We start from the raw sequence: 26,664 nt of genomic DNA, 5'->3' as shown, positions 1-26,664 counted from the left end.
GTGGAGGTGTTTGCAGAGCTGCCAGCTGGGAGGAAGCGGCACGGGAATTCCCAGGTGCTGCTCTCGGCCTCACACCCGCGGGGATAGTGCCAAGAACACCGCAGGGATCCCCGAGGCTGGGCAAGCGGAAAACGAAGGACGAACTCCCTCACATTCAACCATGTCCTCTGCCGGCATCGCCCTCGGCCTAGAGTTCCTTCCTTCGAGGGTCAGCGAGGACGCGCTGGACCGGTCCCGAGCAAGCAGTGTAAAGGGAGGAGCCTTGCAAGGATGACCCGGCGAGGGGTACCCAGGCCTACGAACAAAAGAAGTGGGTTCTGCTCACGGTGTCCGAGGAGTGGGTCACACGGAAAGTGGGGACGCTGCCCCCCTTCCAGGAGATGGCCCGGGCTGCAGGCGACACGCACAGGGCGTAGCACGCTAGAGCCGGCGGGAGGGGTGGGCGCGAGCGCTCTCAGGGTCTCACGCGGCTCGGAGGCGCGGCGCGCATGCTCAGTCCGGCACCTCTCCGGGCGGGGCGGGAGACCCGGCTCTCCGAGGCGGGGTGGGGGGGAGGAGCGCTCGCGCAGACGCCCCTCACAGGAGCGGGCTCAGCGGCTGCTGCAGCGCTCAGCGCCGGGGCCCTGCCGGAGCCGGGTCTAGCATGTGCCGCGTCTCCCCGGCGGTGGCGACGGCGGCTCCTCTGCAGCAACAGCGGCAGCAACGGCCGCCATGGCCAAGTCCAGCGCGGAGCTCACCCGCGAGCTGCAAGGTACGAGGCTGCGGTGGTCTCTGGGACGCCCCGTCCGGGAGCCTCCCAGACCCAGTGCGTTCCTCCCCGCGGTACACCCCGGTGCCTCCCGCCCCTCATGCATCCGGTTCCAAGGCAGCTCCCTGCCCCTGCATCTCAGCTCAGGGCATCACTGTCCCAGAGCATCCTCCGCTGCCCCCCTCGCCTCACCCCGTCAGGACCTACGTGTCCCAGAGCCGCCCGTCCCGATCTTCAGTGACAGGTGCAGTCCCTTCACGCTCCCTGGGGCTGACTCTCAGCGATTCTGGCCCACCCCTCGGCGAAGCATCCAGTGTCCCCTCCGGAGAATCCCCGTTTCCCCGCCGGGCGGGGCCCGGCCAACCCTGCCGGGTGATGGGAGCTGCCCCAGGTCCTGACCTCCTCTGGCCTCAACACCCTCCCTCCTCTGGGTCCGGCGCCGCCGGAACTGGCTCGAGAGCCCCGCTAGCGCCCCGGCCACTGGGGCAAAGAAGGGAGTCAGGGAAAAGGGCCTGGACCGGAGCTAAAACCAGGAGCAGGGTCTACTGAAGCTTATCTACCACAACCCGCATCCCAGCCTGCCCCCTTCTCTCTACCCCACACCCACACCTCACGGCCTCTCCTGTTTGCCTGGTTCTCAGACTCAGACCAAACCAAGGCCCGACCCCCCCCAGCACTGCCAACCCTGACCCCCAGAGGCGGCAGCACAGGCTAGCCCACGCAGAGACCAGGACGCTCAAGGATACTCAGAGACATGCTGCACCGTGGCGATTTCCCACAGCTCCACAGGCACACAAGCACAATCGTGAGATGTGTGTACACACATCTTTACAGAAACTGCACACACACGCACGCACGCACACACACTGGGATATCTGGATGATTCTGCCAGCAGATGGGTATGGAACTCATTTAAACACTAACTCCTTCCTACCCCGCAGCTCCCACCCACACCAGAGCTGGCTGGCTCTGCGCCCCTTTCACAACTGCAGACACAGCATACTCATTCACACTTACCCATCCCCACCAATGCCACACACGGGCTCCCTGGCATCTTCTTTACATGCGTAGTAAAAGGTAGACACTCACACCCAGACCACCTAGAGTGCAGCCGAAGGGATACCCCCCACGCCCCTACACACTGACTCACTCTGTATGTGTTGACAGCTGCTGGAGTGCACGGGTTGGAAAAATCCTTCACACTCTCCCACGGTGTCACTCAGCTACTGTCCCCCGACTCAGGAACATCAGGAGCCAGAGTTTTCTCCACACCCCACTGCCCTTCTAATAGAAAGAGAAAAGTCACCCAAGAAGGAAAGGTCTCGGTCCCTGTCCTTCTCAGTCTCTCTCTCTGATTCTCTCTCCTCTCCTCTGCCCCTGCCCCTGGAGAGCCTCGGGTTTGCGGGGGCGGCCAGGGTCAGGGGAGCTCTGAGCAGCCCACCACCCACCTGCAGACAGCATCCGGAGGTGCCTGAACCAAGCGGCTGTGCTCCAACAACATCGTGTCAAGCTGGAGACGAAGCCCAAGAAGTTCGAGGACCGAGTGCTGGTGAGGACACTGGGCTGGGGGAGGGGAGGGGGGATCAAGAGCACCTGGGCTGGTGAGGGCAAGGAGCCTGGGGGGACAGGGGAGACAGAGGTGGGGGGAGAGCTGAGAAGACATAGCCTGGGGGCAGGGGGAGGCTGGACTGCGTGGATGTCTAGGAGCCTAGGGTGGGGCATGTGAGAGAGGGGGGACTTCCAGAGCAGAGGGTCAGCTGGCAGGGGGTGCACACAGGCTGAGGGGGCTAACAGAGGGCAGGGTGACTAGGGCCCAGGAAGCTGCCGTTTGTTGCTGATGTTCTTTTCCCCTCTCTGAAGGCCCTGACCTCCTGGCGCCTCCACCTTTTCCCCCTTAAAGTCCCAGCCAAGGTGAGTTGGGCCAATGAGCCGGAGAGCACCTGGCGTGCTCCCCTCTGAGCCCGGCAGCCAGGCCCTGACCATGAGCTGGGCATCCCTGTGTCCCCTTCCCCCAGGTGGAGAGCTCCTTCAATGTCCTGGAGATCCGCGCCTTCAACACGCTCAGTCAGAACCAGGTGAGCACCAGGGCTTGGGCCCCACTCCTGGGCCAGTGGGAGGAGGGAGCCCGCATCTGAGGCCCTGCTGCTCCCTCTCCCCCAGATCCTAGTGGAGACAGAGCGTGGCATGGTGAGCATGCGGCTGCCATCAGCTGAGAGTGTGGACCAGGTGACACGACATGTGAGCTCTGCCCTCTCCAAGGTCTGCCCTAGCCCTGGGTGAGTGGCAAAGGAGGAGTCTCTCAGGGGTCAGACAAGGAGACCTCCTTCCTCCCTCCCTCCTTCCCCTGGGCCCCCGAGACATCAAGGAGAAGAGCTCTTGTGTCCCTATTCCTGCTTTTCCTGGGGATCCAGAAGCTATAACAGGGTAAGAATTGAGAGCCTCTTTCCACCCACCTTGGGATGGATTTGTTCATTTTCCAGGAGTCTAATCCGGCGTGGAAATGCAGACACCCCAGAAGGGCCCCGAGACACGTCCCCCAACTCTGAGACTTCCACGTCCACCGCTCACAGTGTCTGCGGTGAGCAGGGGCAGACTTGAGGAAAGTGGGGCCTACACCACCCTGCCCCTTGCTCAGAGTCCTCTGTGTACGGGGCTTTGCCTGCCCTGAGACTCCACGGCTCCCAGGCCTCAGAGGTTCATGAACCCAGGACACTGGTGCATAAAGTGACCTTGACCTTTCCTTGAACTCCAAGCCTGTTCCCCACCCCCTTACTGCTCAAGGAGCCAGCCCATCTCCTGCCCCACAGGTGGCTTCTCCGAGACCTACGCCGCCCTGTGCGACTACAATGGGCTGCACTGCCGTGAGGAGGTGCAATGGGTGCGTTGGGCCAGGACCGGCAGGCGGGCAGGTGGGACCCAGAGGGATGGGGCAGAGGAGGAGGAGGAGGGAAGCAGGTGTGAGCCACTTCCACCTCTCCAAGGATGTGGACACCATCTATCATGCCGAGGATAACCGGGAGTTCAATCTTTTGGATTTCAGCCACTTGGAGAGCCGGTAAGCAGATGGGGTAGAGACTCAAGCCCCCATTCCAGCCCCAGCCCAGCCCTGGCCCTTCTAGGCTCTCCCTTCTGGTCCCACCCACAGCCCCGGCTCTGTCTCCCAGCCCCCACCCCCCCTGCCTTTCACCCATCTAGGCTTTCCCCAGCCCAACCACCCCAGCCTTAGTCTCTTCTTCCCAGCCCTAGCCACCTGCTCACCACTTTCCTGCCGCCCTGAATCTCCCCACAGAGACTTGGCCCTAATGGTGGCAGCCCTGGCCTACAACCAATGGTTCACCAAACTCTACTGCAAGGACCTGCGGCTGGTAGGGTCTAGGAGGGGCAGTGGGGAGGGGAGAGTACTGCCCTCTCCGGCTCCTGATCACATGACCCCCTCTGTCCTCAGGGCTCTGAAGTGCTAGAACAGGTGCTACACACCCTGAGCAAGTCGGGGAGCCTCGAAGAGCTGGTGCTGGACAACGCCGGGCTTAAGACGTGAGGCCAGCCTCCGCCTTGGGCAGTGGTACCCCCTTGATGTAGTCTTAGGGTCCCAGAGCCTCAGAGCATGATATGGGCCTCTGAACCGTCTCATCCAGCTCCTCACCGTACAGAAGAGGCCCAAAGAGGGCACAAAGCAAGTCACGCCTAAGCCTCCTGACCCCCAGCTCCACAGCCTTCCCCCGTATCTCCATGCCCCGTCCCCTTCTGCCATCAGCCACCGAGCAGGGTGCGCTGCTCCGGTCTCGAGGACCCTAAGCTGGGCTTTGTCTCAGCACAACTTCCCAGGTATTCCGGAGTGACGGCAAGCTCCCTGGCAGGCCCCGAGCTGCTCCGCACCTGCGGGGGCCTCCGACCACTGTAGCCCCAGCCAGGCAGGCAGGTGGAGGAGGAGGGGAAGCCCAGGGCCTGGGACAAACACATCCTTCCTCCCCTTCCCCAAAGGGACTTTGTCCAGAAGCTGGCCGGGGTATTTGGGGAGAACGGGAGCTGTGTGCTGCATGCCCTCACTCTGTCCCACAACCCCATCGAGGACAAGGGTGAGCCCCAGCCCTGAATCCTACCCCCCATCGCAACGCAGACCCCTATCCCAGCCCAGAGCCCAACCCGGTCTGAACAGGGGCTCTCCGACCTGATGCCAGCCCCTGCCCCAATATGCCATCCTTGACCCCAGGCCCATAACCCACTCAAGTGCCCAGTCTGACTCTGCACCACCTGCCCCCACTGCCCATCTCTCAGTGGTCCCCTTTCTCTCTCCACTCCCCAGGTTTCCTCAGCCTGAGCCAGCAGCTCCTCTGCTTCCCCACTGGCCTCACCAAACTGTGCCTGGCCAAGACTGCCATTTCCCCTCGAGGTACTTGCCCCGGGACCCCTGACCTCTGACTCTGACCCTCCCCCAGCACTGCCTGGGTGTCGAGTCCCAGAGGTGTACCCATACACTCACACAGCATCCCAGGGATCAAAGAAGGGAAAGGAGCCACATTTGGAGAGTGGGGAAGAGTTGTATGCAAGGGGAAGAGTTCGGCGGGGGGGTGGCCAACCCAGCCCAGTACCCGCTGTGCTCAGGGCTCCAGGCGCTGGGCCAGACCTTCGGGGCCAACCCGGCCTTTGCCAGCTCCCTTCAGTACCTGGACCTGAGCAAGAACCCTGGGCTGCTCGCCACAGATGAGGCCAACGTGAGTCCACGAATATAGCCTCAAGCCCCTGCAGAGGCCCACCCGGGCTTCAGGGCCTGGGGTCTCTGCCCTTTAGCCCTGGGGAGGGGAGGGGTTCTGTCACCCCTTCACCCGCAACCCCTCTGTCCTTCCTTCCCAGGCGCTCTACAGTTTCCTGGCCCAGCCCAATGCCCTGGTGCACCTGGACCTGGCGGGGACTGACTGCGCCATCGACTTGGTGAGGGGTTGGTGACGGGGGAGCCAGCCTGTGATCTGGGGAGGCTGGGGTGGGTCACCCCCTCCTTGAGTACAGCGGTGGGCAGAGCTGGCCGGATGGCTTCAGGTTCAGCTGAATTACAAATCAACGCCAAAGCTCACACCTGTGCAGCACTTTATCCGTGCGCCGCCAAGGCTGTGCTGGCTGTGCCTAAAAGCCAACCCGGATCCGTTCCTCAGCCATGAGCCCCAGCGCAGCGCTGCGTCCACCGGAGGAAAGGACTCCTTCCCTAACTTGAACCAGGCACCTTACGAGCCTGTGGGCGCCCTGGCTTTACACATCCACTGCCTATGAGCCTCTCACCCCCTGGGGGCCAGGCAGGTGGGAGTAGACCCACTTTCCACAGAGGGGAAACTGAGGCTTGAAGAGGCTAAGTGGGCAGGCACAGCGGGACTCGCACAGACTGACCGCAGAGGGCGAAGTGCCAGGGCCTTGGTGGGGAGGGAGGAGGGAGTCCTCGTCACCCCTCCCGGCAGCCCTCCCAGCCCCGTGAGACACACCCTGTCTCCACCCCACAGCTTCTGGGCGCCCTGCTCCACGGCTGCTGCTCCCACCTCACCTACCTCAACCTGGCGCGCAACAGCTGCTCCCACAGGTGGGAGCACAGGGGTGCAGCGAGGGGCGGGGCAAGTCGTGGGCGCCCCCTCCCTTGCTGACCCCAGGCATCTCCGCAGGAAGGGCCGGGAGGCCCCGCCTGCCTTCAAGCAGTTCTTCAGCAGCACCTACACTCTGAGCCACATCAACCTGTCGGCCACGAGGCTGCCCCTGGAGGCCCTCAGGTCGGGTGGGTGCAGGGTTGGGGGGCGTCCGAGGGGGAACCCTGGGAGAAGGGGGTGAGGGGTAAAGGCGGGCCTGCTGACCTTCCTCCCACAGGGCGCTGCTCCAGGGCCTCTCCCTCAACAGTCACCTCAGCGATCTGCACCTGGACCTCAGCAGCTGTGAGGTGAGCCCTCAGTCCCCCACCCATCACCCCACCGTTCACTTCCCTAAGTCAAGCTCTGGCTCCGTCTTGCCTCCGCGCTACCCCTCAGCGACCCCCCGCCCTAACCTCACCCCCACTTTCCCCTCTCCGTCTGTGGTCTGCGGCCCTCTTTCTAGAGGTCATTTTCAGTCTCCAGGATCTCCTCGCTGACCGCTTTGGGGTGGGAGATACCAAGCTTTCCCACCAGATGGCAGGAGCAAGCTGTCTCCAGAGCAGCGGCCTGGAGATTTTTCTGGCTGAAGGGAGGGGAGAGAGCCCTAGGGAAGGATCTGGTATAGAGAAGGGGCCTCCAGATTTCACACCCGAGAAGACCTGGTATGACCTTGAATCCTGGCATGACTCCTCTTATCTCTAAGCATTAAAGGTGCCCTGTCTTCCACCCACACCCCGTCCCTGCAGCTCCGCTCAGCTGGAGCCCAGGCTTTGCAGGAGCAGCTGTGGGCTGTCACCTGTGTGGGCAGCCTGGATCTGTCAGACAATGGTGAGTGGGGGCACTTCCCTTCCTGGGGGCCAGGTGGGGACAGGGGCCTAGAGCACGGGGGAGAAGCCCTAAGGAGACTCCAGTGAGCCTCGGGCCTCAAGGCCAGGCCTCTCCCATCTACTGGCCAGGGTTCGACTCGGACCTCCTGACACTGGTGCCCGCACTTGGCAAGAACAAGTCCCTCAAGCACCTGTTCCTGGGCAAGAATTTCAACGTCAAGGCCAAGTGAGCCCCCCCTCCTATACCCACAGACCCTCACTCCATCATCCGCCTATCCTTGTGGCTCACTGTGTTACCCTTGACCGCCTCTCCGCTGCTCCACTAACATGACCCCAGCCCCCTCCCCTCCTACTCTGAGCCCTGACTCCCCACAGGACCCTGGAGGAGATCCTCCACAAACTGGTGCAGCTGATCCAAGAAGAGGACTGTGTGAGTGCTGGGGCCTGGGAGGGGACCTGCAGTGACAGGGGCTGCAGGGACTGGGCCAAACCCCCCACTTGCCCACACAGTCCTTGCAGTCACTGTCAGTGGCAGACTCCCGGCTGAAGCTTCGCACCAGCATCCTCATCAACGCCCTGGGCAGCAACACCTGCCTGGCGAAGGTGGATCTGAGCGGCAATGGCATGGAGGACATCGGGGCCAAGATGCTCTCTAAGGCCCTGCAGATAAACTCCTCCCTCAGGTGGGGCCCACACCTGGACCCTGTCACCTGGAGCCCCAGCCCTCCCCCACACACATACATGCCCTCCCTGCTGCCTCACTGCTCTGTACCCCAGCTTCCAGGAGACCCTTAGTCCCAGGACCATCTCTGAGTCAGCCTCATTACCCAGGAAAGGAGGGAAGGCTCCCGAGGGGGATGTGTCCCCTCCCCCTAAGAGAGACCCCGAGGGAGGGGTAATACGCTGATGCTCACCCTTTCCCCAGAACTATCCTATGGGATCGGAACAATACATCTGCCCTAGGCTTTCTGGACATTGCAAGGGCCCTGGAGAGGTGAGTAGACCAGGGCCCTGCCCTGATCCTAGCCCCCAGCTTCCCTGTACCTGGACCAGGCCTGAACTACACCAGCCCCACCCCAGTCCACCTGACCTAGTTGCATAGAAATGTTAGGAAGGACCACAGAAGAGGGAAATGGTCAGCAAGAGGTGGGGTCTGGGGAGCAGGAGCCTCTCCTGCCCGCCTTTATCCCACCCAGCTGTGCCACTCTGTCCCACAGCAACCATACGCTGCGCTTCATGTCCTTCCCTGTGAGCGACATCTCCCAAGCCTACCGCAGCGCCCCTGAGCGTACCGAGGACGTCTGGCAGAAGGTGGCGGCCTGAGCAGGGTGGAACCCGAGGGGCAGGGGCCAGCCCACATCCCCTGGCCCTCACCCCACCCACCCATCATCATCTCCAGATCCAGTGGTGCTTGGTGAGGAACAACCATTCTCAGACGTGCCCGCAGGAACAGGCTTTCAGGCTGCAGCAGGGCCTGGTGACCAGCAGCGCCGAGCAAGTAAACGTTTCCCTCCGAGACACAGGGGGCACACGTGGGGCACGCAGGGCACAGGGCTGATGTGATGGAGCGCAGGTCGGGGCGGGAGGGATCATGAGAGAGGCATCGTGTGGTGCCCATAAGTGGATTGAGCATGTGGGAGAGCAAAAAGACAGGACGTGCAGAATGTGGGCCCCAAATATGAGAGGACACGTGGGCAAACAGCAGGGGTCCCAGACAAGGGGTCCCAGGACTGTGGGAGCTCCACTGAGTGTTCAAGAGGGCATCCCAAGAAGAAGAGGGAACAGGCCATCGGGAGACATCACCCTTACCCCTGTCAGTGCCAGCACCAGTAGCACTGCCCAAGGGGGCCCAGAAATGGGGTGCCTGGGGGCCCACCTGGGAAGGTGAAGATGCGAGAGTCCCCCCTAACACTCCCGCCACCTGTGCTGCAGATGCTGCAGCGGCTGTGCGGACGGGTGCAAGAGGAGGTTCGGGCCCTGAGGCTGTGCCCCCTGGAGCCCGTGCAGGATGAGTTGCTCTATGCTCGGGACCTCATCAAGGACGCCAAGAACTCCCGGGCGGTGAGCCCTCCGCAGCCCCGCCCTCCCCTGACAGTCTAGGGAGCCCAGGAAGGCCAGCGTGCCGGCCCAGGAGCGTCCAGGCCCAGGAGTGCCCACGGACGGCACTGCTTATCCCCCAACGTTTTCACAGCCTCCTAGGCCAGGGACCCAGCGAAGCCAGATTCTGACCTTCTGATCAGAACCCCTTTCTTTCCCAGCTGTTTCCCAGCCTCTATGAGCTGGGCCACATGCTGGCCAACGACGGACCCGTGAGGCAGAGGCTGGAGTCAGTAGCCAGTGAGGTGTCCAAGGCTGTGGACAAGGAGCTGCAGGCAAGTCCTGGGGAGGGAGCCCAGTGCTGACCAAGGCCCTAAGCCGAGGGCCGAGGCCAGCACGGGAAGATTACCGTGGGCAAGAAGGAGTTACAGAGCTGAGACCACCTACACTCCCACTGTGCCAAGGCATTGCTAGAGAACCGGCCTCGGATATTTGCTGCTCGTTTCAACCTTAGCCCCTGAACTCTGAGCTCTCCCTCTGGACTCTGATCCTTGGACTGACTCTCCCCTGTCCGTGTGTCCATGTGGTAGGATGAAAAGGACACTGACCAGGATGTGGGGAAGCCTGAGTGTCCAAGGCTCTGCTGCTAACCGGCCCTGTGACCTTGGCCGGCCCCTCAGTCTCCCCACGGGGGGCTGGAATAGACAGGCTGGAGTCTCTTCCGCTGTGGTGCCAGCCCTGACCCTGCCCTCCTTGGGGCTCTGGCCTCCTTTCCCCACATACTAGGTGATCCTGGAGTCCATGGTCAGCCTAACGCAAGAGTTATGCCCCGTGGCCATGCGGGTGGCTGAAGGGCACAACAAGATGCTGAGCAATGTGGCTGAGCGCGTCACTGTGCCCCGGAACTTCATCCGAGGGGCGCTGCTGGAGCAGGCGGGGCAGGACATTCAGAACAAGCTGGAGTGAGAGGCGGCGGGGTGGGGCTGGAGGGGGGCTGGACTTGGCCTGGAGCACTTAGGGACTCGGGGAGGGGGGGCCCAGCCATCAGCAATGAATAATGAATGACACAATCTACGCTACAAGGGATGAATCTTTAACCAACTGCAACCTTGCTATTTAAGGTCTGACTCGTCCTTGCCCTAGCAGTCTAAATGCTGAGCTGGGGTTAGGAGTCCGAACAGTGTACACACGTGTACACGTACACACAGCCGCGCACATACCCCCAGGAACTGACCTCTAGAAACAGAGCACAGCCTCCTCGGAGGTGTGGACAAAGAATAGGGGTGCATGGACTGCGCTGCCCATCCCCCCAAGTTTTCATGGCCCCTAGAGCTCTCTCTCATTCCAGTCTGGGTGCCACCTCTCACTAAAATGAAGGAAAATTATTACACAAACCCATGAAATGGCCAAGCTCAAGAAATGCTGGCTCCTGCTCTTACAGCAGAGACGGGCAGAATTCACTCAACACCTCAATTTACCTCGCTCTGTTCCACTGGAGCTCCAGGGGCCGGACCCAGAGCCCCTCTGCCCCTCCTTCCCCTCAGTTCTTCTCCATCCACCCTCCCCCTCCACACACCCCTAGGCTGGAAGGGCTGTGGGTGGAGCTGGGTGGTGGATCCCAGGTGCCTCGTACAGCAGCTGTGTTCCCCGTGGGCAGCCAGGGCGGCCGGCCCGCTCCCTCAGGCGTCTGGGGAAGGCTGGGGCAGAGGCTCAGGGGCAGGGAAGGAGGAGCTGAGCCGCCCCCCTGTGCCCACAGTGAAGTGAAGCTCTCAGTCGTCACCTACTTGACCAACTCCATAGTAGACGAGATCCTGCAGGAGTTGTACCACTCCCACAAGAGCCTGGTAAAAATTCTGAGCCTCAGCCCGGCCCAGACCTGTCCTCCACCCCGCATCACCCGCGTCTGCCCCCACCAGCCCTCCCCGTCAAGGTCCTGGGCGGTGGGCGGCTTCCTTGGGATCCTGTTCACACCTGTCCTTCCCTAGGCCCGACACCTGGCCCAGCTAAAGACACTGTCAGATCCGCCAGGGGGGCTGTGCCAAGGACAGGATCTGTCCTCCCGGGGCCGAGGACGGAACCATGACCGTGACGAGACCACAGATGATGAACTTGGGACCAACATCGTGAGCACCCCCACTCCCCTCCTTAGCCTTGGTCCTGCCCCTGACCCTGCAAAACGCTGTCCCCTTCTACGTCCCTGGACTCCACTCTCTGCCCCTCGCCGGGTCTCGTCCCCTCGCCCCGATCCCGCCCAGCCTCTTCCCTTGTCCCATTGCCTCAGCCGCCTAAGGACAGGGAAGCGGGATGCACCCTAAAGAGAAGGCTTTATGAGGAATGGGAGGCTCCAGGCGAGGCTTCTGGGGTTTGCCACCTGGCCCCACCGCATGCCTCCGTCTCTGCAGGACACCATGGCCATCAAAAAGCAGAAGCGCTGCCGCAAGATCCGGCCCGTGTCTGCCTTCATTAGTGAGTCTTCCAGCCTCCGCGCTGATGGCCCTGATTCCCTTTCTTTTATCTCTGCCTCTCCAGCCTGCTTTCTCCCTGCCCCTCATGCTAGTCCCTCTAACGCTGCTCTCCCCACAGGTGGGAGCCCTCAGGATGTGGAAAGCCAGCTGGGGAGCCTGGGGATCCCCCCTGGCTGGTTCTCAGGACTCGGGAGCAGCCAGCCCACAGCTAGTGGCTCCTGGGAAGGTCTATCTGAGCTGCCCACTCATGGCTACAAACTAAGGCATCAAACACAAGGGAGGCCCCGGCCCCCCAGGACCACCCCTCCGGGACCTGGTCGGCCCAGCGTGAGTCCCTAAGGCCTCACAAGAGGACCAACTTCACTTAGCAGTGCCAGAGCCAGAGATTCTAGCTCTAGGACACCAATGCCAGAGGTACTAGCCTTGGGGGATCGGGCAGGGGCCCAGGCAGGCCATGGAACAGAAGAGGAGTTATCCGGATTGGATGGAGCTAGACCTTGTCACAGATAGGAAATCTCTGTCTGCTAGACAGTGGCAGTTCTCATTTTGGTGACAGAGAGAGTCAAGAGCCACCAAGTTTAAGAAATGCCCAGGTATCCTGAAGTCTAAGTTTCCATGGGGCCAAGAAGAGGCAAGTCCAAGTCCAAAGGGGAAGGCCTTGAGTGGATGGGAGGAGGGCTTCCTCACCCAGGTGGTATATCCTACAGGACTTTCCTCCCAGCAGGCGCCAGTACCTGGGACCCGTCAGGAGAACGGGACGGCCACCCGCCTGGATGAAGGGCTGGAGGACTTCTTCAGCCGAAGGGTTATGGATGAAAGCTCCAGGTGTGGTGCCCAGGCACACCCCTCAACTTCAGCAGGCCCTGAGGCCCTGGAGGGCTCCCGTGTCCACCCATCTCCCAGAGAGGCCTCTCCAATGGCAGTGCCCCAAAGCCAGTCTCTCTGGGAGATTTCCCCCACATTCTCTTTCCTCCACACCGAGCCCTTAGTTGCCATGTTCTCTGAATCCCCTCAGGACAGCAGGAAAGAATGGGGCCAGAGTGAACCACCACAGTGGGATTGGGGTTCGGGGGATAGCAGGCCCTGGAATGGGGTGACGGTTAGTGGTACCAGGCCTAGAGGATGTGTTCTGTCACTGTCCTGCACAGACTCCCCGGCATCTCTCCACAAGGAACTGGGTCACTTGGAGAGGCTGAGAGGAGATGGGGGGAGGGGTGCCTGCGAGGGAAGAGGCTGCTGGAGGGTTATGACAGGGAAGGTGAGGACACCATCCCCTGAGAATAGGTGGAAAGGGTTATGGAACGGCAGGAAAGACTAGATGAGACAGGACAGCTGGAGGTCCCGGAGAGCCAGGACTGGCCTAACGCCAGCACCACCCTGGGCCCTGAACGACCTCGGCATCTGACCTGGGTATCTCCCCACGACTTTGTCCCTAACTCACCCCGACCCTGCCCAGCTACCCCCGGACTCTGAGGACCCTGCGGCCAGGCCTCTCGGAGCCGCCACTCCCTCCACTCCAGAAGAAGAGGCGCCGAGGCTTGTTTCACTTTCGCCGGCCCCGGAGCTTCAAGGGGGACAGGGGGCCAGGGTCCCCCACCACCGGGCTCCTCCTCCCTCCGCCCCCGCCCCCGCCCCCGACTCAGGAGAGCCCCCCCAGCCCAGGTCCCCGCAGCCTCGGCAATAACTCCTCCCCCTGCTGGAGCCCAGAGGAGGAGAGCAGGCTCCTTCCTGCATTTGGCGGGGGCCGGGGGCCTTCCTTCCGCAGGAAGATGGTAAGTGAGGCAGGGGTGCCGAGTCCTGGTTTGCTGCCCCACTCGTAGCCCATCCACGCACCCCACCCTAGGCACTTAACGGGAGACTGTTAGGACTCGGGAACTTGGTCATCCCAGTTCCTCGCTCCTGGGCCCCTTGGCCTAAGCCTGGTGACCCAGCGTATGCTGGGAGTCCACCATGCAAATGAGGGCAGTGGAAGGACTCCTCAGAGGGTCTGGGTAGGGCTTCCCCAGGCAGGGGGCTCCGAGGGGTTGGGGCCCTCCCCTGCTCCCTTGCTGCCTGTGGAGCCCCTTCTCCATCGGGAACTGATTCTAAACCCGAAACCTTGTTCCAGGGCACCGACGGGGCAGAGCCTGGGGAGGGGGGCCAGGCCCCTGGGACAGCACAGCAGCCAAGGGTCCACAGTGTCGCCCTCCCTGGGTTGGGAGGAGCCAAGGGTTGGAGCTTCGATGGGAAACGAGAGGTGAGCGGAACCTGGGGAGGCGAACTGAGGGTCCCGTGGGTCCCTGCATACCACCCTCCCCTCCCCACGGCCCTGCGGTTGGTAGGTCAGTGGAGAGAGCCATGCTCTGGAGTAGAAGGTGTCAGCTGCAGTTCTGCCCCTACACTTGCTGCGCAACCCTGGACAAGTCACGCTGGAGCCTCTGCTTCCTCATAAAGTGTGTGGCCCTAAAAATACTTACCTCTAGAGCTGTTTCCCAAATTTTGGTGACTTGATTACCACCTTTAGGACGGCTTTTTACCTTCTCCACATACCACGGCATTATTTACATAATATTTTTATTTAAATCAACTCACTTTTTTTTTTTTAATAAATTTATTTATTTACTTATTTATTTATAGCTGCGTTGGGTCTTCGTTGCTGCGCATGGGCTTTCTCTAGCTGCGGCGAGCGGGGGCTACTCTTCGTTGCGGTGCGCGGGCTTCTCTTTTTGCGGAGCACGGGCTCTAGGCGCGTGGGCTTCAGTAGTTGTGGCTCGCGGGCTCTAGAGTGCCGGCTCAGTAGTTGTGGCGCACGGGCTTAGTTTCTCCGCGGCATGTGGGATCTTCCCGGACCAGGGCTCAAACCTGTGTCCCCTGCATTGGCAGGCGGATTCTTAACCACTGCCACCAGGGAAGCCCTCAACTCACCTTTTTAAACTCAGTCTGGACCTAAGCATTATCATCTTTAGAATCACAGGCTTGTTGTACTAGTCATGTTTTTTCCACTACACATAAAATAAACACATATTAAAATAACCGTATGTTCATTCGTGTAAACCATTTCTTATGCCCCTAGGGGTGGTATGAGTGCCACTCTTTGGGGAAAACAGTCCGAATGTCTAGGGACTAATGACATGAGATGCTACAGCAGAAGCCCCTTGCTAACTGCAGTTCCCACACAGAAGGGACTTTTTTAATGACCTGACTCAGCTGTCCTTTCAGGGCCCAGGCCCAGACCTGGAGGGCAGCGTCCAGCCTTGGCAGAAACGGCGCTCCTCGGACGATGCAGGTGAGAATGATCGCCCTCACGTCCTTCCTTTGCCCCGTCTCTCAGGGCCCCTGCTAACATGCCTTTTCCCTTTTCCCCTTTCCCATCTCCTCCCTCCACTCCAGGGCCTGGAGCCTGGAAGCCCCCACCACCACCCCAAAGCACCAAGCCGAGCTTCAGTGCCATGCGCCGAGCAGAGGCCACGTGGCACATAGGTATGGAAAGCCTCTTCTCTGGCAGTAGCTCTGAAGGCCCGGGTTATGTCCAAAGAGACAGAAGCCAACTAAGGCGGGGCAGTAAAATGTCAACACTGTGCAAATGCTTCAGGATAGTTACAAAACTACATCCAAAAGAAACAAACAACCCAATCCAAAGAAAGGTCCCACGGAACAGAAGTGGCTTTGCCAGGCTTAGCCTACAAGGAACAACACTTTGTGGGTGGTTCGGGGAATTCTCTAGAGCGGGGGCCATCAGCAGAATGGCACCCTCTATAAAGAAGGACTCTCTCTGCACCCCAGCTGGGGAAAGGGTGGGCAGTAGCAGCCATACCAGGCCCACCTCCAACACTCCAGTCTCCCCCAAAAATAGTTCACCAGGCCATCCTCCGCTCATGCAGAAAGGTACCACACAGCAGGGGCAAGAGCCCCCTGCCTCAGAGGTCAGACACCCTGGGTGTTAGTGCCGGCTCAGTCACCACCCACAGTGTTGACAGGTTATTCACCTTCCAGAATAAAGGGCGGGGGGTGGGGATCATAGTATGACACCGCCCTTCTGCTGGGTTCAGAGCACCTTTCACTTAGGGAGCAGCTAAAGGAAAGCCGGTCAGCTCGGCATCAGCCTCAGTTCCCCCAGGTCTGGAATGTGACCCTCCAACAACAGTGACAGGGACAAATCTCCCTGGAGAGGTTGACGCTCCCTCCCCTCCTCCACTCCCACCCCAGAGCTAGGGCGTAAGGGCGCGGTGCAGAGCCAGGCTGGCCCGAGGCTTGGCAGTGCCTGTGCTCCTGCCCCGTCCTCCAAGGCCGACCCAGCGCTGGGGCACCTCCGCTGATGACCCCATCCCACACACAGACGAGTTAAGACGCCGGGAGAGGGGCTCCACCCTTCATGTAGGAGGCGGTGATCGTCGGGTGCTCCCTGCGCGCGCCCTAACTGCCGGCACCCTCCTGGGCTTCCTCACCCACACCTCACAGATACACACACAGGCAACCCCAAACACGCGGCGCATCCTTGGGTCCAGGGTGCCTAAAGCCACGGAGGCAGGGTAGGGGGAATGGTGAGGGTGCCAGGCACTTCTCCTCCAGACTCACCATCTAAATCAGACTGGCAGAGAGTTCTAGGAGTGCCAGGTTGCAGCCTTGGCAGGGCGCCGGGGCACTGCAGCCCTGGATGGGCAGCCATGCCTGTGGACCCGGCTGGCCGCGGGCCCTGGCTCTGTCCCTGCTCTTCAAGAGGGTCAGCCAGAGCCCCCTGCAGAGGTGACAGGCTCAGGAGGATCCTGGGGACCGTGAGAGCAGAAGGGGACTTCCGAGGCAGAGACATGGGAGCAAATGGGCTTGGAGGGGAAAGTCCTGGCCTCCAGGGCTTCACAGAGACAAGGGACAGGGAGGGCTGTGCAACAATGTCTTTTCCTGCAGTTTCTTCTCTCTTCCCATCCCCCAGCTGAGGAGAGCGCCCCCAACCACAGCTGCCAGAGCCCCAGCCCAGCATCCCAAGATGGGGAGGAGGAGAAGGAGGGGGCCCTATTCCCAGAGAGGACGGTTCCCGCCAGGAACGCCAAGGTGAGAGCCAGCGAGGCGGCGGGGAGGGCACTTTGAGGAGGCAAAAGGGCAAACTAACCGACTGAGCATCTTCCTTCTGTGCCAGCTGCAGGACCCTGCTTTAGCTCTGCGGCCCCCCAAGCCGGTGGCTGTGCACAGGGGCCGCTGGCTCCCTCAGGAGCCAGGGGGCAGGGAGGAGGCTGAGACCGGGGGTGCGGCCCCAGGAATGAACAAACCCCGACTGAGGCTGGGCTCCCAGCAGGACCAAGAGGAGCCTGAGGTCCAAGGTCTGCCACCTGGCTAAAGGGGGTGTGGGGCACCTCTGGGGCCTTGTTGCCCACATCGGGTCCCTTCCTGGGCACAGGATGAGTGACAGACAGCCAGAAGTCATAGCCTGGATGAGTGCCCAGCCTGTGAGCCCCACTCATGGGCCAGGCCTGCCTTGACTGTCATTTCAGGGCCCCCGGATCTGGGCCGCCGGACTGCCCCCCTGAAGCCCAAGAGGACACGGCGGGCACAGTCCTGTGACAAGCTGGAGCCTGATAGAAGACAGCCCCCTGACCCCACAGGTGCCAGAGGGGTGGGCTAGAGGGTGGTCCCCCTTCCCACCCATCCATGTGACGAGGCCGCCACACAGCGTGGCTGGCTCTCCCTGCCTGGGAAACAGGACTCCCTGGATTTCCCCCAGCAGGAGCCAGCGAGCCAGGAACAGGGTGACAGCCGCTGCAGCACCCCGCCAGCCCTCCTCTCGACATGTGCCTCACAAGGACTCAGACCCCCACCCATCCCCGCACCTCCAGGCCCTTCTGCCAACCCCTGTCCCACGGGCGCAGTACAGCAGGACGAGGCCTGGGGGACAGGACGTGGGGGACAGGAAGGGAGGGAGCAGCCTGGAGAGAGAGGCTCTGCTTGCTCTGCAGACCTGGGGGGTCGGGGGGGTCTCCTCACCTGGGAGGGCAGATCTGTCCCTCTTTCCCCAGGGGCTCTCTCTCCACTTGTATAGAATAAAAAAACCAAAATCACCGCCTGCCCGAGTCTCTGCTGTTTTCCCCGTTCTCTGCTCCCATCCCCACCAGCTGCTCCCCTTCCCTCAAGGCCCACAGTGGGGAAAAGTGGGGAACATCCCCCCAGAGATGGGGCTAGAGCTCTAAGCAGAGAGGTAGGAAAGACTGGAGAGCTGCTGGATGGGAGGGGACTCAGAAGTCCCCAAGCAGGGTGGCTGTTATGTGCAGGGTCTTGGCTGAGCTGGCTGGAGAAGGGGGGGAACCAACACCAGTGTGTGTTGGGCTTTGGGGAGGTGCAGTGGGATTGGAGAGATCCCAGTGTCCCAGGAAGAGACTGGGAGCAGTGTGCTCTGTGTGTGTGTGTGTGTGTGTGTGTGTGTGTTTACGCACAGACAGGCTCACTAATGGTGGAATTAAATGGTGTTGTGTCATCCTGGGGGCACCATCAGTAGTCAGACATCTCAACAGTAGAGTGGCCTGCAGGTGAGCAGAAGTGCCTAGGGCAGGAGAAGATCAATGATTAAAATTAATCGTTTCTCATCAGTGTACTAACAAATACCAGCTTGGCATTCAAGACTGGGCTCAAGGACTTCCCTGGCGGCGCAGTGGTTAAGAATCCGCCTGCCAATGCAGGGGACACGGGTTCGCGCCCTGGTCCGGGAAGGTCCCACATGCCGCGGAGCAACTAAGCCCGTGCGCCACAACTACTGAGCCCGCATGCCACAACTACTGAAGCCCGCGTGCCTAGAGCCCGTGCTCCGCAAAAAGAGAAGCCACCGCAATGAGAAGCCCGCACACCGCAACGAAGAGTAGCCCCCGCTCACCGCAACCAAGAAAGCCCGCGTGCAGCAGTGAAGACCCAATGCAGCCAAAAATAAATAAATAAATAAATTTACATTAAAAAAAAGACTGGGCTCAATAGCCTCTTCCTCTGTGAAGCCCTTCCTGATGCCTTCCCCTGACTCATCCAAATTGAGCCCTCCCTCTTTGTGGCCCACTGCATCCTGAATAGGTCCGTATTTTGCACCTGTCATACCTCATTTCATTTGCGCATTGGCTGATCATCTCTGTCTGTGTGATTTTTGTTCCATATACACACACCTCCCCCAGGGGCAGGAGCTGGGTCTTAATTACCTGTGTAGCCCCAACCTCTGGCACAGTGCCTGGCACCCAGGAGGTGCTCAGTAAATGGCTGCTACCTTAGTACACAAGCAGCTTCGGGGATGGCGGGTGAGGACGTCTTGGTGACCCCTCTGTCACACTCATCCCAGATCACCATGTACCCAAACGTCTTCATGCGTGGCGTGCAGCTTCCCAGGCAATTGCTCACTTCCCCTGGCCTCACTAGAGAATGACTGTCTTGTTTCCTCGAGATCTGTATGTGGCACGGCCCGTCCCACAAGGATGTGGCCGTATGAGTTGAATCTCGGGGTTTAGGGTTGAGTTGTGGGTACCAGGAAGATACCTCAGGAATCAGTCCAGCACATCTCCCCCTATCTTCAGGGGGCTTCGTGACCAGGATGTGACACTGTGTGCCCTTAAGCAATTGTGTCCATTTCCTCGTCTCCCTGTTAAAAGGTGGCTAGGGAACTTTGAATTCTCAAAGCTATGAGCCTTAGCATGGTACAGGATGGTTTTTAAGAAGCACGTGAAGATCTCCATTCTGTCGTATTCGGGTTGGTTGGCGTGAATGAGTGCATGTTGTGTGTGACAAGTATAGCCCAGTGTTCTTTTATATGTGACTGTGAATGTCCTTAACAAATGTGATACAGAGAGTGTTGTGAGACTGGGTGTGTTTCCCTATGTGTATCCGTAAGGCTGTAACTGTCATGGTGTCACAGTGAGTTTATGTACTGGCACCTGTTTGTGTCAAGATATGTGTGAGCCTGTGAGTCGTGTGTGCATATGTCTCCATCATTTCCCGGCGTGAATGTGTGTGTGTGCACGCACCACTGCAACGTGTGCATCTCTGTGATACTGAGTGTGGGTGTGGCATGAAGGGGAGGATGTGTGTCACTGTGTCTGCAGGGGTCCTGCGTCTGAGCCACCCCCAGCCCGCCCTCCTCCTCCGGCTCTGTGGCTCCTCCTAGGCAGTGGCCCTGCCCCTCCCCTCTTCTCCCTCCCAACCGGTCTGTGCGGGGGGAGCTGGTGCTGCGGCCCCCCCCGCCACCCCTCCCCATCCAGGCCCCATAAATAGCTGCAGAGCCGGAGTCGGAGCCTGCGCCAGCGGCTGGAACAGCAAGGGAGTCAGGGCCAGGGCCAGAGAGCTGGAGAGAGGAGCCCCCGACTAGAGCCCAGGTGAGCCCACCCTTCCTCCCTAGCCCAGCCCCAGCCCGGCCCAGCCTGGCCCAGTCTCCATAACAACATCGCCCCCAGCCTCCAGAGAGGTCTCTAGTCCTGCCCAATACCCTCACCATCACATGCCCCTGCCCAACTCAGGGGACCTGTGAGAGCTGGGAGACTTGTGGCTGGAATGCAGAGGACCCCTTCAACTCAGACCCTCCCTCACGTACCCAGAAAGGCACACGCTGTGGGGAGGGGGTACCCAGCCAGGGAAGGGTCCCAGTTCTGAGGGAGGTACGGGAACTGTCACACCCTCCTGAAGACAGACACCCGACTAGGGGACAGACACGGGGTGGGGGCATTCAGACACACCAACGGACACTCGCTGGGGAAGCACGACATGGGATCAGACAGCCTCACCCTGAGATGTGGACAGACAAAGATAGATGGATGGCCCCGCCATGAACTCAGGCCAGCGGACCCCTGCCTGCTGCTGCCCGAAGCTTGGTGCCTCTGCTGGGGGAGGGTGGCGTGCGTGCATCCCACGGGCTGCATGGAGGGGGCCGAGGCGCCCCAAAAATCCTGTCGCTAAGAGACAGTGCCAGTGCTGCCAAGAAGTGTGAGAACAGGGGAGGTGGGGAGGAAAGCCAGCGTTGTCATAGTGGGAGCCACTGCCAGGAACCTGGAGGAGATTTCAGCAGGGACCGGGCTCTGCTTCTCACTCTGCAAGCCCACCATCCCTCCCTTTCCGTCAGCCAACCAGAAGGTGAGTCGGGGGAGGTGGATGGGGACAGCCCCGCAGGGTACCTTCCAATCTGCCTCCTCCTGCCCACTGCAGCCTCTATTCCTGACCATCCTCTTCAGACTGGCAGGGACCCCTTGCCCCAGTTCAGCTCCTTCGAGCCAGGACTGAGTGCAGCGCTGACTCAGACATCAGTCAGGAAATAGCAGAAGGTGCTGAGGTAGCAGAAAGTGTGGATCAATTGATGGCCTAGGAGCAAGGCTGCCAGGAACCCCCCCGAGCCCTCTAGCCCTCTCCAGCCCCATCCACGCATATCAGGCCAGCAGGGGTGACAGGGGCACTGGGCTATGTAGGAGTGGGGGGCTCGGGTCCTCCACCCTCCCCAGCTCAGTGCTCAGGGGAAGCTGAGCGAGGTCACTGGGAAGCAGGTCCATGAGATGCCAGGACCTCAGGGAGAAGGGCAAGGGGGTGGGCCCCTGGCTCCCAGAGACAGACCCCCTCCCCTGGCAGGTGTTCCCCTTCCAGCATCCAGGCCATCTGCTCTGTCCCCACAGGGACATGTCCGGCCCGGAGATGGCATGGGTGCCTGAGCCCCCAGCCATGACGCTGGGGGCCTCGAGAGTGGAGCTGCGGGTGTCCTGCCACGGCCTCCTAGACCGAGACACGCTCACCAAGCCTCACCCCTGTGTGCTGCTCAAGCTCCACTCTGATGAGCAGTGGGTGGAGGTGAGAGCGGCTGGGATCTCCTTCACTCACCTCTGGGACTGAGAGGGAGGAGGCTGGTGGGGGCAGTGAAAGCCTCATGGGGGACTGTCAGGACTCCCAGGGGCCTCTTCCAGGCTGTGTGGGTAACCCTGCAGATGGGGGTGCCATCATTACACACACAAACCATTTTACAGATTCCAAAGCCCACAGAGTCCCGTTGGGTCCTGAGATCGCCCCCGAAGTCAGTGGCACCACTCCCAAATATGAGAGCCCCAGCAGGCTGATGGTCCTGGGGGCTGGCAGCACCCTGAGCTTGGGGTTCAGCCCAGGGAGAGAAGAGCTAGTCGCTGGGGTGCGGAAGCCTGAGGAAGACGGGCAAGACCGGGGCGGTCCAGGGCAAGGCAAAGCAGCCCGGGTTCCCAGAAGGCACGCTCCCCTCTGCCGCAGGTGGAGCGCACAGAGGTGTTGCGCTCCTGCTCCAGCCCTGTCTTCTCCCGGGTGCTGGCCCTCGAGTACTTCTTTGAGGAGAAGCAACCCCTGCAGTTCCACGTGTTTGACGCCGAGGACGGAGCCACCAGCCCCCGCAATGACACCTTCCTTGGCTCTACCGAGTGCACCTTGGGCCAGGTCTGCATTCCCACCCCACCCCCACCCCCATCGCTCTGCCTCTGGAAGCCAAAAGAAGACAGAGGATAAGCTCTGGAGCTAGTTCAGTCGGGGCTTGGACCCCGCCCGTCTCCACCATTCACCAGCTGTGCAGCCTTGGGCTAGATATTTAACCTCTCTGAGTCTTAGTTTCCTCATCTAAACAATGCGGGTCACAGTGCCTACCCGTTAAGGTTGCTGCGGAAATTAAGTCCAATCCTAGCCCAAGTGCAGCCCCTGTGAGAGCTCAAAGGGCACTTATTACCCTGTCCCTTGTACCCTGGCCAAAGCAGGTGGGGGCGTCACAGCTGGGTCCCCCTCCACCTCCATCCCCAGGTTGTGTCACAGACCAAGGTCACTAAGCCGCTGCTACTGAAGAATGGGAAGAACGCGGGCAAGTCCACTATCACGGTAGGCAAAGTCACCTGTACTCACCCTCTGGCAGGGCATTAATGCCCCTGCATGGACATCCATGGTGACTTCATGCCCAGGGCTAGCTCCCATCTAAGGGAAAGGGCCTTGTGGGAGTGGGTTGGGGGAATCCTGTCATTTGTGTCCGCCTTGCAGATCGTGGCCGAAGAGGTATCTGGCACCAATGACTATGTGCAGCTCACCTTCAGAGCACACAAGCTGGACAACAAGGTTGGAAACCCAGAGTCCAGGTCCCCATCTCTACTGTTAGGGAGCCTAGCCCCCCTACTCAGGACAAAGCCCAGGTCCCAGCGCTGCTTCCTTCGTGGTGTTAGCCACTTCCCCCTCAGACCTCACCAGACTCATGGACGCTCTCCCCCATGTCCCCAGGATCTGTTCAGCAAGTCTGACCCCTTCATGGAGATCTATAAGACCAATGGGGACCAGAGCGACCAGCTGGTCTGGAGGACAGAGGTTGGTACCTGGGGCTGGGGGGAAGGAGGGAGGAAGGGGAGAGCAGGGGAAACTAGATCGGGGGTGACCAGCTCTCTGTGCCTCTTCAAGGTGGTGAAGAACAATCTGAACCCCAGCTGGGAGCCGTTCCGTCTGTCCCTGCACTCCCTGTGCAGCTGCGATGTCCACCGGCCTCTCAAGGTGAGGCCCCCGCAAACAAGGGCAGCCTGTTGGAGCATCCGGCCTCTGCCGGAGACCGTTCCCCCACCCCCACCCCCGAGTGTGGCAAGCCCCTCCCTCTCCCCCATGTGATACCCCTTCCCACTGTGGGTAAAGAACCAGTCACAGCTCAATGTTCCTATGTGTGTGCCTTCTAGCAGAGGCCAAAGTCCCTGCCGGACTGAGCCAAAGGATGAAGTTCAGCAAGTGGCTTCTCTAGGCAGGTTGAGGACATCTGTTTGGGCCTAGCGACTGTTGGGCCCCTACCACCCTGAGTCCCTCCTCCTGCCCCCAGGAACCTCTGCAAAGCCTCCCTGACCCTGACCGCCCCACCCCCCTTGCCTTCTCAGTTCCTGGTGTATGACTATGACTCCAGTGGGAAGCATGACTTCATTGGCGAGTTCACCAGCACCTTCCAGGAGATGCAGGAAGGAACAGCAAACCCTGGGCAGGAGGTACCAAAAAGACCCTCAGCCAGAATCCCACCAAGATCCCTGGGAGAATCCTGAGGGTGATGCTGAAGAGCCCCCCCACACGTGATAGGAGGTGGAGAGGGTGGAAAGCCCTGGGCTCAGCCTGAGGACTGAGCCATGGGGGTCTCACTCTGGGAGGCTCCGCTGGAAGGGGGAGGAAGGGTCACGTGATGTGACCCTGGGCTTGTGGGGTATGTGGGGTCTAGATGCAGTGGGACTGTATCAACCCCAAGTACCGGGACAAGAAGAAGAATTACAAGAGCTCAGGGACTGTAGTGCTGGCCCAATGCACGGTAAATTCCAGTGCCCGCCTCAAGCCCTGCCCCACCCCAACCCCCGAGGCAACCTCAGATTCAACCCTGCCCTCATTTCAAAGATCATTTCCCTGCTCCTGGGAACTGAGAACCCTTGCCCTATCCACCACCAGCTTCAACCTCAAAAACTCTGGCCCCTCCGTTTCCCCTACAGAAGCCCCACCCAGCTTCCTCCTCAAGGGACCATCCCTCCACCTTACTCCCCCCTTCCCACCAGGTGGAGAAGGTGCACACCTTTCTGGATTACATCATGGGCGGCTGCCAGATCAACTTCACGGTAAAGGCCCAGGGGACGGGGACATGGCCAAGGGGGAGGGGCTAGGCCCATAGTGAACAGAAGAGCCCAGAATCCCCACTGCCCCTACTTGGACCTCTCGTGAGCCTTAGCGTGGTCAGCTTGTTCCCCTCACCCGACTCTATGATGAGACTACCTGTGGGCTTGTTTAGATTCACCTTAGGCCTCCCCACAGGCCCTAGCTCTGGCCCAGCCTCTCTGTTGGCGCTCACAGATGCACCATAACACTTTCCCCATCTCCACCAGGTGGCCATTGACTTCACCGCCTCCAATGGGGACCCGAGGAGCAGCCAGTCCCTGCACTGCCTGAGCCCCCGCCAGCCCAACCACTACCTGCAGGCCCTGCGTGCAGTGGGAGGCATCTGCCAGGACTACGACAGGTAGCAGGGGGTCGGGGTGTTGGACAGGCAGGGGCGCCTTGCCCAATGGGCCCCCACAGACTTTTCTTCTCCCCAGTGACAAACGGTTCCCAGCGTTTGGCTTTGGGGCTCGAATCCCCCCCAACTTTGAGGTAGGCTGGGTGCGAGCGGAAGGGAGCAGATGTTGGGAGGGTCAGACAAGAAGGAAAAACATCCCCTGGCTGGCCTCACCCTACCCTCACAGGTGTCCCATGACTTTGCTATCAACTTTGACCCGGAAAATCCTGAATGTGAAGGTAAGAGAGGAGATTCCCACCAGCCCCGCCTCCCTGCATGCAGCTTGCTGCCTACTCCTGTACACCCCATGCAGGAGCACAGACTCCATTCCCCTGGGCCCTGCTCCCTGCCCCTTCACCCATCCAACACCTGCCTTCATTTGATAAGACATCCAGCCCCTGGCCCAGTATCTGCCCACCCAACTCTGCCAGCACCTGGACCATCCAACTCTCCTGCTTAGTGAAGAACTTGGTGGCAGGGCAGTCCTCAGACAGAGAAGCACCTCCTGGCTTTAAGGGCGTTCAGGAAGGGCTCCCTGCTAATCTCTGCCCTCCTCACCTCTTTGCCCACAGAGATCTCGGGGGTCATCACCTCCTATCGCCGTTGCCTGCCCCAGATCCAGCTCTATGGCCCCACCAACGTGGCCCCCATCATCAACCGCGTGGCGGGGCCAGCCCAGCGGGAGCAGAGCACTGGCCAAGCCACGGTGAGGAGCCCCAGCTGAAGCGGGCAACCTGGTGTCCTCGGGTGAGGCCCGGGCCCGGGCTTGGGGCCGGTGCCAAGGCCGCAGAGCTGACCCTTCCTCCCCCTCTGCCTGCCCTCAGAAGTACTCGGTGCTGCTGGTGCTCACGGACGGTGTGGTGAGCGACATGGCCGAGACCCGCGCCGCCATCGTGCGCGCCTCCCGCCTGCCCATGTCCATCATCATCGTGGGCGTGGGCAACGCCGATTTCTCCGACATGCGGCTGCTGGACGGCGATGACGGTCCACTGCGCTGCCCCCGAGGGGTGCCCGCGGCTCGCGACATCGTCCAGTTCGTGCCCTTCCGGGACTTCAAGGATGTGAGTGCCCGGAGGCCCCTCCCGGCTGAAGGACTCCTCAGCTCCCCCTGCCGCCCAAATCTGACCCGCCTCCCTCACTTGATTGATGTCCTGCGAAGGACGCTGGAGCTCAGCTGGCCACCCGAAGCCCCGCCTCTTACCTGAGCCCCTCCTTCCCCCACTCTCCCGCCCCTAACCACATCCCCGTCCCCATCCCAGGCCGCACCCTCTGCGCTAGCTAAGTGCGTCCTGGCCGAGGTGCCCCGGCAGGTGGTGGAGTACTACGCCAGCCAGGGCATCAGCCCCGGGCCTCCCAGGTCCTGCACGCCAGCCACGACGCCCAGCCCTAGCCTGTGACAGCCGACAACCGGACCGACACTCCCTCAGTCTCTCAGTGAGTCCTGGGACGCTAGGGGGGTGGATCTTGGTGGAGTCCATCTCAGCTGGGTGTGGTGTAGACGAGGGTGCTTATGACTATCCCACTTTCCCCCAGGTGCCTGTCCTGACCCTTGTGACTCAAGTGACCAGTGCCTCTCCCTCTTGGACCAGCTGTGCTCCCTGGGTACTGGAAGTGAGTGGTGAGCCCTGCTCCATCTCTCCAGGCCCCGTACCCCTCAGCCTTGTGGCCCCTCAGTGACTTTCTTCAGTGATCCTGACTTTCTAGCCGTTAATAAAGGGAACCACTCCTAGCACCTCAGCCTCTACCCATCATGCCTCAGATGCCCGTTGGGCAGTCCATAGCACCACACACACACCATTAAGAAATGAGGACCAGCACCTTTTGAATTCTGAGCCAGAGCTCCCCAGACAGCCTGGTGGCTCTGCAGTTTCACCCCAACTATGTGCCAGTGAGATCTGAGGAGTCCCTACCGTCAACTCCCAACCCCAGGGGGGCCCAGGCCCCCTGGGGGTTAATTACCAGAGATAGAGGGGTAATAAGGGGCTGTAAAGGGGGCAAGTTGATGCCCTCTTAAGGTGTC

The 26,664-nt window shown here is 60.7% G+C and overlaps 2 protein-coding genes across 13 annotated transcripts; both read left to right on the top strand.

The window, feature by feature from the left end:
• The first annotated feature begins 345 nt into the window (after window positions 1-345).
• CARMIL3 (capping protein regulator and myosin 1 linker 3) lies at window positions 346-19,745 on the top strand. 12 transcript variants are annotated; one of them, XM_082450613.1, is made up of 40 exons: window positions 347-751; window positions 2,203-2,297; window positions 2,609-2,659; window positions 2,764-2,823; window positions 2,909-3,024; window positions 3,229-3,326; window positions 3,556-3,626; window positions 3,730-3,803; window positions 4,038-4,113; window positions 4,194-4,282; window positions 4,730-4,824; window positions 5,052-5,138; window positions 5,351-5,460; window positions 5,600-5,677; window positions 6,235-6,311; window positions 6,391-6,495; window positions 6,590-6,659; window positions 7,098-7,179; window positions 7,308-7,404; window positions 7,554-7,608; window positions 7,689-7,861; window positions 8,104-8,172; window positions 8,396-8,489; window positions 8,578-8,676; window positions 9,111-9,239; window positions 9,437-9,550; window positions 10,002-10,177; window positions 10,972-11,059; window positions 11,201-11,338; window positions 11,618-11,681; window positions 11,799-12,007; window positions 12,405-12,505; window positions 13,137-13,452; window positions 13,788-13,916; window positions 14,879-14,945; window positions 15,050-15,139; window positions 16,587-16,705; window positions 16,797-16,971; window positions 17,143-17,253; window positions 17,373-19,744. In XM_082450613.1, the coding sequence occupies exons 1-40, from the start codon at window positions 712-714 to the stop codon at window positions 17,399-17,401; spliced, it is 4,116 nt and encodes a 1,371-aa protein (XP_082306739.1). In that variant the 5' UTR covers window positions 347-711; the 3' UTR covers window positions 17,402-19,744. The 12 variants fall into 12 exon arrangements, with proteins under 12 accessions (XP_082306740.1, XP_082306739.1, XP_082306738.1 ...); XM_082450612.1 differs by having other exon boundaries at window positions 12,402-12,505; XM_082450605.1 differs by having other exon boundaries at window positions 6,391-6,500; window positions 7,055-7,179; window positions 12,402-12,505; window positions 16,791-16,971.
• A 149-nt stretch (window positions 19,746-19,894) lies between these two features.
• On the top strand, window positions 19,895-26,376 carry CPNE6 (copine 6). Its single transcript, XM_082449537.1, has 17 exons — window positions 19,895-19,986; window positions 21,268-21,439; window positions 21,866-22,045; window positions 22,400-22,474; window positions 22,631-22,705; window positions 22,865-22,948; window positions 23,039-23,128; window positions 23,497-23,601; window positions 23,826-23,912; window positions 24,151-24,210; window positions 24,475-24,608; window positions 24,685-24,739; window positions 24,832-24,883; window positions 25,217-25,350; window positions 25,469-25,705; window positions 25,904-26,078; window positions 26,178-26,376. The coding sequence occupies exons 2-16, from the start codon at window positions 21,272-21,274 to the stop codon at window positions 26,039-26,041; spliced, it is 1,674 nt and encodes a 557-aa protein (XP_082305663.1). The 5' UTR covers window positions 19,895-19,986; window positions 21,268-21,271; the 3' UTR covers window positions 26,042-26,078; window positions 26,178-26,376.
• Window positions 26,377-26,664: the final 288 nt, after the last annotated feature.

The sequence above is a fragment of the Balaenoptera physalus genome (assembly GCF_965194825.1).
Source record: "Balaenoptera physalus genome assembly, chromosome: 2".
Classification (NCBI taxonomy): domain Eukaryota; kingdom Metazoa; phylum Chordata; class Mammalia; order Artiodactyla; family Balaenopteridae; genus Balaenoptera; species Balaenoptera physalus.
The sequence above is the reverse complement of the archived record's forward strand: the minus strand, read 5'-3'. Positions and strand labels throughout refer to the sequence as shown.